The 12,754-nt window shown below is 37.5% G+C and overlaps 2 protein-coding genes across 2 annotated transcripts in view; one reads left to right on the top strand and one right to left on the bottom strand.

Annotated features, from left to right (window-relative positions):
* The window catches only part of VWDE (von Willebrand factor D and EGF domains), a 120,177-nt gene extending 119,256 nt beyond the window's left edge, over positions 1-921 (bottom strand). Inside the window, exon 1 of the mRNA XM_036247431.1 lies at positions 778-921. Coding sequence (XP_036103324.1) covers positions 778-808 — 31 coding nt within the window. The 5' untranslated portion in view covers positions 809-921. The remainder of the gene's footprint in view (positions 1-777) is intronic.
* Positions 922-6,540: 5,619 nt separating this feature from the next.
* Positions 6,541-7,455, top strand: LOC118620495 (taste receptor type 2 member 7-like). The gene has a single exon (XM_036247619.1). It carries the CDS (start codon positions 6,541-6,543, stop codon positions 7,453-7,455), a length of 915 nt encoding a protein of 304 aa, XP_036103512.1.
* Positions 7,456-12,754: the final 5,299 nt, after the last annotated feature.

Genomic DNA, 12,754 nt, shown 5'->3' with positions numbered 1-12,754 from the left:
CCCTCCTTCACTGATTGTCTGAGATACAAATTAAAATTTTCACATAGGCCCTGGCTGGTTTTGCTCAGCAGGTAGCACGTCGGCCCTCGGACCAAAGATTCATGGGTTTGATTCTGGTCAAGGGCACGCGTACCTCGGTTCGGTCTCCGGCCCTCGTTGGGCAACCAATTGATGTATCTCTCTCACATAGATGTTTCTCCCTCTCTATCTGTGGATAAATGAAAGAATGTCCTCAGGTGAGAACAAAAAAAAAATTTTTTTTCACATAGGAAGAACTTCAAAGTAGAATTATTATACATATTATGACATCAGCTGGAGTGGGGAATTGAGAAGAATTGGTTCTTAGTCAGGACTTTAACCCAATACATTAACTAATGAATCATAAAATGATGGGACATGACTCATTCAAAGACAGCTCAACTGCTTCATGGTTTTGGCAGAAAGTAAGTTTAAAAGCGTTACAAAATCAAAATTTTAAATATTCATATTTTCCCTTATAAACTTGTTTTGTCTATGAAGAAATGTAAGCTCAGAAAACTGAAATGACCTTCATAAGTTCTACCAGTTTTTATTCATTTAAACCTTGACAAACTACTTAATCTTTAGGATGCCAAAAAATCTTTCTCTATAAAATTGGGATGATGGACGTGGAATCTGATTCCTTTCTTTGACCAATAAGGTTTTTATGAATCCTGACAGTTCTATAACTTTCCAGTGAACTGAGTCATGTCTCATTTTCCACAGAAAGGTCAATAACAATACTTATTGAGTACTTACTACTAAGTTTCATTTGCCGCCTCGGTTCCATGATTTGTGTTGCAGACAAATGTGCTAAGGATCCAGGGTCTCCATGGCTTTATCACTTCACTGATGTACTCCTGAACAAATGGATTATATTCCATTTTTCCCCATTAATGTCTATAGGAAAATAAAAGATCATGGTTATTAAAATGTGATTATCCGGTTGATTTTACATGTGCTCTCTAACAATTTTGATGAAGCAAAGTATTACAATCTGAATATACCATCGTGTTTTGGTCAACAACATGGGTTCCCGACAGGGTCAGACTGTATTCAACCAATCCTTGTGTCCTTATTTATGCTATTCTGAAGCTTCATTGTTTGAACTTCATTGTGTTCATCAAATGAGATAATTCCATTATTTTTCATTAAGTATTAAACGATAGTAAGTATGTAGAACAATGCTTAAAATGTATTTTAAAATAAATACTTGCTAATATTATGGCAAATTAACTGATATATTATTGTCAAATCTGAACATGATTATCAAATTTCCTTAATTTTTATTACTTGAATTTAGAGTCTACTTCATCCCTCCCCACCCCCCCACCGCCAACGGCCCATGAATATAATATAACACATGTGGGAATAGTCTGACCTCTAGGATTAGGAGCCTGATGCTCACTCTCTTTGCATGCTCTGCCACCCATCTGTTACTTAATATTCTAGAAACTTGGGAAGGAAACTCAAAGACTAAATTTTAAAAATTGTCTTCAAGTTCAAAATCCTCACAACCTATTTAAATATTAAAATCTACCCAACATAAAAGAAGAACTACATTGAACATAAAAAGACATGAAGACATATAGATTGCATGGACTTTAAAACATTGTTTCTCCAGTGATTAGAGTCTGGTCTCAGCAAGGAGAGAGTCGCCCAAATGCTGCCCATGTGTGAAAAGGGATCTTACAGAGCTACAGACTCCTCCTTATAACTCTGATGACCATATAATGACAAGACACATCGTAAATGAAATTTTGAGTCAGTTCTTTACAGAAGGCCAAAAACCATTTTGATGGTTTTTCATAGAAATAAACCAATCTATTGGATTTATTTGGCCCAATAATCAATTCAGTCTTTAGTGCTGATTCTCTCTGCAAAGCTGTAATACTGAAGCAAGGGTAGTGGGAAAATTGCAAGCAAAAATACTTTCACCTAAAAGAATGAAAGCAAGCTTCAATCCTTTTAGTGATTCATAAAGCACCAAAGCATGGGAAAGTCGTAGCAATTCAGTGTGCTTATTTTAAAAATTCAGACATTTGTACAGTTATAACCAATGAGAACTAAATGAGCTGATTTCTGTGCATGGGAAACACCTGGTTATAACTGAGCCCTGGCTGGTTTGGCTCAGTGGTTAAAGCATTGGCCTGTGGTCCAGAGAGATCTGGGTTCGGTTCCGCTAAGGGCACGTACCTCTGTTACAGTTTGTCCCCGGCCCCAGTTGGGGTCATGTGGGTGGCAGTCAGTCGATGTGTCTCTCTCACATCGATGTTTCTTTCTCTCTTCCTCCCTCTCTCTCACTCTATCTGAAGATGAATGCAAAAATGTCCTCGGGTGAGGATAAAAAAATAATAATAATAAAATAATAAAATAAAGTTCATCTTAATTTGTGAAGCAATGTATGAACATCACCTTAGAATCAGGTGGACTCTTACCATGCTATTCAAATCAAAAGCAAAGCAAACAAACAAAAAACTTTATTGGAGAAATGCCTGTTTTCAAGGTTTATGTGAGCATTTAGAACAGCAATTTTCAACCTGTGGGATCGTGACACCTTTGGGGGTCAAATGACCCTTTCACAGGGGTCACCTAAGACATAACAATAGCAAAGTTACAGTTATGAAGTAGCAACAAAAATAATTTTATGGTTGGGGGTCACCACAACATGAGGAACTGTATTAAAGGGTCGCAGCATTAGGAAGGTTGAGAACGACTGATTTAGAAGAATATATATTGATTGGAAGATGTCTAAACTGAAATTTACTCAATGAATTTTAAATATCCAATGTCTCTTGGTAGATACTGTTATTTCTTTTTTTAATTGATTTTTTTAAGTAAAACTTTCAGAGATTGTTTATTTTGAAAATCATCTCTCTATTTGGTCAACGCCATTCACAGATCTCTAAACAAATCTGTGAATTATTAACTTCAAGACTGTCTCACTCTCCATTAGCTTTTCCAAGATCTAAGAAAGAGCTCTTCACTAAAATTCTCCTTCCCAAATGAGATTCAATAAGGGCAAATGCAAAACAGTCCACATATGACAGGAAAATCACAAATGCAAATACAAACCAGCTAAATTGTAGCTGACCGTCAATGACATCTTTAAAACAGTTCTTGGAAAATTCAAGCTTTCTCTTCAATTAGCTGATGTGTTTATGAGGCAAATGAGAGCTGGAATGCAGTATTTCAGAATGAAATCAGTTCTGGATAAATTGAAACCTCAGAGTAGAAGTACATAATCCACAGACCCTGCAGCCAGCTGCAGCTGTATGACTGTCACAAATGCAAGGTTGTTTGAAACTAACTCAGTAAAACGTTTTAAAGCACTTGGACACTCAGTGGGGATAGGTTCCAGTTAACAAATTAATTTTTAATCTAAACAATGAGATTCAAAATAACTTTATAAAGTGTTTTGTTTGTGTGGTTTCATATTTTCTTAAGATTTTACATATTATAAACATATGTGCATTCTGAGATAGCTGCTATAAATATTCAATTTTTAAAAGAAATTGCTTTTTATAAACTAAAATTGTCAGGGAACTTAATCTTGATTATAATTCATTTGCCCATTTTTTTTTTGGCTATCAAGTATTTTCAGCCCTGGCCGGTTTGCCTTAGTGGTTAGAGTGTCGGTCGGCAGACCGGAGAGTCCTGGGTTTGGTTCTCTCTAAGGGCACGTATCTCGGTTGCAGTTTGTCCCCAGCCCCGGTTGGGGTCGTATGGGTGGTGACCAGTCAATGTGTCTCTCTCACATTGATGTTTCTCTCTCTCTCTTCCTCCCTCTTTCCCTCCTGTTCTACCTGAAGATAAATGCAAAAATGTCCTCAGGTGAGGATTAAAAAAAAAAGAGTTTTCATATATTGGTCTATCTTTTATTGCCCTAGCTTACTATGGAAAAATTGAGTGAAGGGACCAAAGAAAAAGAATAATGAAGGATAAAAAATGTAATATGATTGTTGTCTCCCCAAATACTGGTTGTCATGGTAAAGATATTTGAAATATTAAAATCCATATTGCCATACTGGAATAGGATATACATATTTTGAACATATTCACATATCCTTTGCACAGTATAGGCAAAAGCAGTGAACATCTATCATAATAAAAAAAAATTATCCTAATGGTCAGCATGCATTCCAAGATTTTTAGTCTAACATGACACAATTAATGATGCGTCGTGTAAATATAAACTGGCTGGAGGCCCTAGCTGGGTATCTCAGTTGCTTAGAGCATCATCCTGATATGATAAAATTGCTGGTTTGATCCCCGGTCAGGGCACACACAAGAAGCAACCTATGAATACATAAATAAGTAGAACAACAACTCTCTCTCTCTCTCTCTCTCCATTCTTCTCTATAAAACCAATTAAAAATTTAAATATATTTATAAACACACACACACACACACCACACACACACACACTGGATGGCTATGTATATGTCAAAGTATTGTCCATCATTTGTTTAAGCATCTTTAATTTAACAAGCTCATTCAGAGAAACACAATAATAACATAATATTAATTAAAACAGAATTTTTGGAAAATAAAACATGATCATTGAAGATTTATTTTTAACTAAGAACCAGAATCTGTAGTGATTTTGGTTCAAATAACCGAATTTGAAAACTCAGTTATCATATCCTTTTAAATACCATCATTCTCAGAGAAGTAACTTGGAACACTGAACTGTGGACTGTCCAAATCCCATTTTCTTTCCCCTCACCTCAGGATCATGACACTGGTCTTTAGAGTTTGGAACTGAGCTGAAACTTCTTCACCTTTTCCTAAAATGGGAATAGCTTCCTAGAGGCCATGGGGGTAAGGTCCACTCACTGGGCAAAGTCATGTTTTATAGACAAGGAAGATTGCAAATTCAAAAGCCAAAGGCAAACTTGATGTGCAGGTTTCAAAAACAACATCTTTGAAGAGCTAAAGATGGGCTAAATCTTGCTGCATGTTGGATATTGTTACGTGTAGAAGATAAGTGAGAGGGTGACAAGCTGGCAGGGGGATGTCACATATGTAGCCCTGACATTGGCTTTCATGGGCTGGTGAATATGCATTTTATGGATGACTCTGAGGAGGCTTTAAAAACCATGAATGGGGTAGACAGTGAGTGGCAAGTCTAGATCTTTGCTTTTTTCTATTTTCAATACTCTTACAATCTTATTTGTTATTGAAAATATTTAAACTGTTGAAAATATTGATAAATAGAGTTATTATTTTCTTGCTGGAGTAAGCACAGTATGAAGACAGACATTTAGTAATATTAATAGTTAACATTCGTTGAGTGCATAGCATGACCAAGCCACTGAGCTAAAGCACTTTGAGCACTGTATCTTAGTTGTGAAGTAGTCATGCTTTATTTCCATCTTACCTGTGATGTGACAAAAGTTCAGAAAGGTTATGTGAACATTTCTCATTTTAACACACAGGTAATTATGCCCTCTGCTGGTGCTTATAAGTTTCTGCATCATCTACCTTCCCACATGATGCTCTCCAGATCCAGTCTTAGATGACGTAGGCAGGTGGATTAATTATGCACTACTTTCATCACTGGTTTGCTGATTCTCAGATCAGAATTCTACCAAGAAAGCTTTAAAAATATTAAAGATCCCTTAGGGGAATGAAGAATTATCATACAAAGTTAGTTCCCAGAAAATGATTTTCAAGTGTGGAGAAGCAATTGTCTTTGGTGGGGCTTGGGGTAGGGGAGAGAATGGGGAAATTTTATTAAAGTATCTTGGAATTACTATCAGGAAAAAAAAGTGTACTCAGTTTGGATACTTGTGGCAATAATAGGAAATAGTTGTCTGTCCCAAGGATGTGGCATTTTCCATTAGGGAAAAAAAAAACAACAGAAATAAGATAATAAGAAAAAAGGCAAAATAAGAATTAAGGCAAAACAGAAACAATAGTAACCTAAGTAAAATATTTCTTATCAAAATTGAGTAATTGTGAAAACTGAATAAGAGTAAGAGTGAGGCCCTGGCCGATTTGGCTCCACGGTTAGAGCGTTGGCCCGCCGTCCAGAGAGACCTGGGTTCGGTTCCCGCTAAGGGCACGTACTTCGGTTGTGGTTTGTCCCCCACCCTGGTTGGGGTTGTGTGGGAGGCAGCCACTCGATGTGTCCCTTTTACGTCAATGTCTCCCCCCCCCTCCCGTCTCTCTCTCCCTCCCTCCCACTCTATCTGAATAACAACAAAAAAAGAGTAAAAGTGAGAACTGAATAATGCCAATGTGGCAGTTTTTCCTAGGGTGTCATTGGAAGACCTAACCATCATTCAAATGTTTGAATTTGCATTTCTACTGCTTCATGTGAAGGGCATCAAGTTCAAAATTCATCCCTCTGATTTTCTTTCTACTTTAGGGGAAAAGTCTAGTGTAAGACTCTACACATGACCCAGGAGTTGGCAGAACAGCAGATTTCTCAGTCTGTGTTCCTATCTGCAAGATCATCTGGAGGAGGTGTTTAACACCATCCACAAGGAAAAGCTAAGATTTGTGGTAGGAGACATGACCACCTCTTTATCAGCCATTCCTCATGTTATCATCATGTCAGCAGAATTTGTTATGGGGATTACAGTAAATGGATTTCTTATAATCATCAGCTGTAACAAATTGATCAAAAGCAGAAAGCTAACACCGATGCAACTCATTTTAATATGTATAGGGATGTCTAGATTTGGTCTTCAGGTGATGTTAATGATACAAAGTTTTTTCTCTGTATTCTTTCCACTCATTTATCTGGCAAAATTGTATGGTGCAGTGATAGTGTTCCTCTGGATGTTTTTTAGCTCTGCCAGTCTCTGGTTTGCCACCTGCCTTTCTGCATTTTACTGCCTGAAGTTAATAAGCTCCACCCAATCCTGTTTTCTTTTTCTGAAATTCAGGATCTCGAAGGTAATACTTTGGCTGCTTCTGGGAAGCTTGCTGGCCTCGGTGAGCACTGCAGTCCTGTGTATTGCGGTAGATTACCCTAAAGTAGCGGAGGATATTTTCTTCGGGAATGCCACGCGTACAACAATGTCTAAATTCAAGACCAAGCAAACTAATGAAGTGCTCCTTGTCAACTTGTCACTCATATTTCCTCTAGCTGTATTTTTGATGTGCACTTTTATGTTACTCATGTCTCTCTGCAAACACACGCATCGGATGCAAAATGGATCTTGTGGTTTTCAAAGGGCCAGCACAGCAGCCCATATAAATGCCTTGAGAACCGTGCTAACATTCTTTCTTTTCTTTATTTCTTATTTTGCCGCCTTCATAGGAAACTTGACATTCATTGTTCCTCATGGAACTCAGTGCTACTTTCTGCTGAAGGACATAATGGCAGTGTATCCCTCTGGTCATTCAGTTATAATAATCTTGAGTAATTCTAAATTCCAACAACCATTCAAGAGACTTCTCTGCCTCAAAAAGAATCAATAAAAAGAAGGACCAATGTAGAACATTTTCTTGACATGGAGTCAGTGGACTTGTGTTTTGTTTTATTTACTTTATATGAATTATGTGTGCTCTGTATTTGCAATTTCCTGTCCATCTCCCACCCCAGGACATGTGAAGCACTAATTTTGATGTTGGATAAATAGGATATCTCTTTTTCTAGGGCTCGTGGACTTACTAATTCTATGAGAGTAGCACGTTTAAATAATTAGTACTTGCATTGGTGTGTAAGAAATCAGGATAAAATACTAAGACTTCGTTTGGCTGACCAGTGTAGTTCTATTATTTCTTCCTAGGTCATTGAGAATCTTCTGATTTAGAGGAGGAAAACCATGTTGGTTTAGTCTAAGACTTGGAGCAATATAATAAATTGACTATTTGGTTACGCATAACAATTTTTCAAAGAGACTCATGACTGTAGTTATTGTTAAAATGCAAATTATGTGTTGAAAGGGTATATCAAGGCAATGTACCCAGATATACAGGGTATTACTGTCTTATCTGGCTTTTGATTTGCTACTCATTTAGGTTGGTAATGAAATCTGTTGCTAAATTTGAGTGGATTCTGCTCTTTAAGGATCTTGAATGGTCTTGATTTAAAGAAGAAAAAAATTTTACAATATCTTAGGATATCTCAGGATATCTGTTTTAATCTGTAAAAATCTCATTGTCTCTTTAAAAAGATGTGTAGTTATTTTAATTGCAAATAAAGTGGATTAGAAGTTGCCAGAACAACAACAAAAAAACTAGGGGGGTGTGTGTGAATTTTTTATTTTTTTACTTTACAAAATATTTTCACACACAATTGTTTGGTTTATTTTCAGAAAACTCTGTAAAGTAGGTAGTGGAATTATCTCAATTTTACACTTTAAAAATCAGATGCGCCTACGTCACTCAATTATACACAGTGGCAGAATTCAAACTCACACCAGGCTCTTCTGTGTCTAAACTAAAACTAGTACCCTCTCTGTTTGGTTTTCCTTTTTATTATTACTATTTTTTAATATGTTTTAATTTAAATATGACTTTTTAGAGAGAGAGATAGAAACATCGATGACAGAGAGAAACATCAATCGGCTGCCTCCTCCACGCCGCAACCCAAGCATGTGCCCTGACTGGGAATCGAACCAGGATCTCAGTCCATGGGACAGCGCTCAGTCCACTGAGCCTCACCGGCTTGGCATCTTTTTATTATTCTTAATAGCTTTAGATTCTGAAAACCATGACAATAAATGTTTAACTTATGACCAATGACATTCTGTGACCTTTTCTCTATTTGTCCCTAAAAAGTCAATTAAGAAATATTCCATGAGCCCTGGCTGGTTTGGCTCAGCAGTTAAGTGTCTTCCCATGACGAAAGAGTCATGGGTTCGATTCTGGTCAAGGGCATGTACCTTGGTTGCAGTTCTTCCCCTCGTCCTGGTCGGGGTCATGAGGGAGGCAAACAATGTGTCTTTCCCACATCAATGTTTCTCTCTCTCTCCCTCCCACTCTTATCTGAAGATAAATTGAAAAATATATCCTCGGGTGAGGATTTAAAAAAATATATATTTCATGAATCTCTGAATCTCTATTATTTGGTCAAATTATTTATTTTGTACTTTATTTCATTTAAGAGTTGGTTTACTAATAGTCTACAGTGACCTAAACATAGGCACCCCAAGTTACATTTCAGTATCACTTGACTCATGATAGAGAAATTGCTATGCCAGTCTCACTTGTTATAGATCAGGGGGGACAAAACTCTGCTAGGAAAAATTCGTATTCATTATTTTACATCCTGAGTTCTGGGTAATTGTGTAACTGGAACTTATATCTTAGATTATAGAACAGGCCTATAGGCGTTGTGTCCGATAGCTGGGGACTGGCACCAGGCAAACTGCTCGACCACTGTCTCGCTTGCTCAGCCTAGCCTCCCACCCTGTTCTGAGAAAGGCCTGCCCCGGGCTTGTAGACTAACTCCTTCCTGCTCTTAGCCACTCACATTCCAGAGGCTCCCATGCATAGCCCCCGCAAGGTCAAACCCTAACAGACAAATTTCAGCTGCATTCCAGAGGCTCCCATGCATCCCTCCCCCCCCCCCCCCCCGCAAGGTCAAACCCTAACAGACAAATCTCAGCTGCATTCCAGAGGCTCCCATGCATACCCTCCCCCCCCCCACAAGGTCAAACCCTAACAGACAAATCTCAGCTGCAACAGGCAGATATAAAAAAGCACCGGGCACGGCTTCTAGGACTTGACCCCGGAGTCTGTGAGCCCGCCCGGAGTGTGCCCAATAAGGCCTGATCCCTGTTCATTCGGCTGATTGGCTCTCCAGTCTCTTCTCTGTTTTTCAGCCGCGCCCCTGATTCCTTACACGTTGCATCGCCCTGGGGAAGCCCCATGGCTCCTACTATCCAGGGCCAAGCTGAACGCCCTATTCATGCAGGTTCCTGAATGGCACAGGTAGTCACGGCAGACCCCCACTGAGGCGTGATATCACTGGGCTGTTTACATCCTCTAATATATTCGTTTATCTTTTTAATTTTAATAATTGTTTTTAAATTGTAAAATAACACATGGTCAATGCAGAAAATTTGGAAAATACAGAATTATAAGTAGTGAACCTAATACAATCACAGGTAAATTTTCATATACATTCTTTCAGGATTTGAAATACTGTATATACATATGTATATTTCTGTATGTGTGGGAGGGGTATAATTTATTACATATAGGGAGCATGCTGTATGTGTACTTTATACTGCCTTTTCATTTAAATTACATGTGAGAAATTTTGCATTTTTAACAGCTTTCTAAAATTTCATTTTATAGATGTAAGCTTTGTTCTTAATCATTTCTCTATTATTAATTTGTATCTTCATTAATAAAGAGAACTATAGAGTTAAAAATAATGTTGATATTATTGAAGAAAAAAGAAACTCACCCAAACAAAACAAAATAATACCCCTCCCAAAATAAAATAAAAGTCTCAATTAAAGAAAAAGGAGAGCCCTGGCCAGCGGTTAGAGCATTGGTCTGTGGTCCAAAGAGACCCGGGTTCGGTTCCTGCTAAGGGCATGTACCTCGGTTGCAGTTTGTCCCTGGCCCTGGTTGGGTTGTGCGGGTGGCAGCCACTCGATGTGTCCCTTTCACGTCGATGTTTCTCTCTCTCTCTCTCCCCCTCCCACTCTATCTGAACAAAAAATGGAAAAATGTCCTCAGGTGTGGATTAAAAAAAAGAGAGAAAAAGGAGAATCTTTTACTATTATTACTATTTGTACATGAGTAACCAAATTAGTCCTAATGCCTTGAAAGATTTTGGCGTGGGAACCCTTGGTGCTGTTGGCCTCGGAACCTTTCATAAGGATGCCATGTGCTGGGGGTTCCCTGGAATGGGGTTGTGGCATGACAGGCAGTCTGGGATTTCATCGAGTCTGTGTAAAAGACATCATTGTCTTAAGGAACTTCAATAATCAGATAATTAATTTTCTATTCCAGAATTACTTTACTTTTTGTGTATATTATCTCACTGATCTTCAAAACCCTGGTAGAGGATAATATTATCTATATTAAAGATGAAAAAATCTAAACTTGGAGAGACAAAGAATGAGTGACTTATCTAGACCTGAATCTTACCTTCTAAATAGAAATTTCTTTTTTTATTTTTCTGAGCATAATTGCATATAAAAGTCATGTGGGAAATATTTTTAAATTGTAGATTTCCAGCCTGAACCTAGACATGATGGATATAGGCTCTGGGGATGGAACCCAAGCATGTTTATCATAAACCTCCACAGGCAATTTGATACGTGTTCATGGCCTACCACATTATAGCATGTTAATGCTACTCATTGGAGGTTAAAAAATATATTTGCATCAATATAAAATCTTTGTTGGGAGAAACTTTAAAAGGTATTTAAAACATTCAAGTTATAACTCACCCTTTCATTTATGCTCTTTTTGTTGAAAGGAGCTGATTCACATTTTGGTTACCTAATGTAACAGGATATATATAGAACGATAAAGAAGAAACCCTGTCATAGAAATCTAAAAATAGAAGCTGAGACTGACTGAGTCATAGGCAACTTTTTAAAGCTCAATAGCCATAATTTTTGGAACTTTCTCTCATGCTCATTCAATATTGTGAGTCAACCACTCTCTACACATCTGCTTCCCTCCCCTTACTGTAGACATTTCTTCTTGGCCTTCTATGTGTATCTTTTTTCTGTCATATTTTTTCATTAGTGCTTTTGCTTATACATAATTTCTGCTCTATTATAAATACAACTCACTCTGGGCCTTGAATTTCATCATGACTTCTCTCTCGCTACGTGCTGTGCTTTAATTCATGTTAGCATCTGAATTTGCTATATTTCTTTGAATTCAAGTTTTTCTAGAGTGAATCTGATTATGCATTTGTCACTATTATTAGGCAATGTACTAGGATGAATGCTGGGACTAGGTACTATTATCCTTGGATCAGGGTCCAAGTTCAGTCTGGAAGGTGACGCCATAGGTTTTGCCACTGTCCTCGCTCTTCAGCTGGGCTGTGAGCAGGGATGTTTCTCTGAAAGCATCTTGGGGTAGCAGGTGTCATGGTTATCATGACTCTGTATGCTTCTGTAATGCCTATTTTTTAAGCACTCAGATAAGTCAAGGGATACCCACAGATTCTATGAAGACTTTTCATGTAATTAAAAGTTTGAAATTCACAAATAGAAGTTTGACTTATCTCCCCTTTATATTCTAGATAATTGTTTTGATCAAAGGAGACTTATAATGTATGAAAGTGAGATCTTTCACTGTATAATACCACATACACAGTATTTAGAGAATAAGTATATGCTGAGAGTTAATTATGTGCTCTCACTGAGAGGTGCACATGTTTATGTTCACAATTCTTGGGCACATCACAGCTGATTTAAACCTAAAAATGAGTTTGAGGATATCTGTATTTACTCTATTTCTCTGGCTTTTTCTTCAGTAGACACAGCTCTCTCCCACTCATCTCAACACTAGAAAATTTATATTTAATTAATCAACAATGAGTTTTAGTTTTAGCTCCTGGAGTTATTAGAGAAAAGGCTTTTCCAATTTAAGCCTGAAATCGAATACCTCTTTTGTATGACAGTACTTAATAGTAAATCTTCAAAAAAGATTTAAATGGTCCTGTCCACATACACACATATGTATCCAAACTTCTAAAAGAATAAGAATGATAAAATATTATTGCTTTAAAAAGTCTTCCCTTTTATTAAGCCAGCTTCCTGAATTTTATTGAAGGGGTGGATAGGAAAATGAC

This window comes from Molossus molossus, unplaced genomic scaffold, assembly GCF_014108415.1.
Source record: "Molossus molossus isolate mMolMol1 unplaced genomic scaffold, mMolMol1.p scaffold_m16_p_7, whole genome shotgun sequence".
Taxonomy (NCBI): domain Eukaryota; kingdom Metazoa; phylum Chordata; class Mammalia; order Chiroptera; family Molossidae; genus Molossus; species Molossus molossus.
This window is presented reverse-complemented; position numbering and strand designations above follow the sequence as displayed.

Coding starts and splice junctions, on each gene's coding strand:
- LOC118620495 (XM_036247619.1), top strand. CDS start 6,541: ATGACCACCTCTTTATCAGCCATTCCTCATGTTATCATCATGTCAGCA.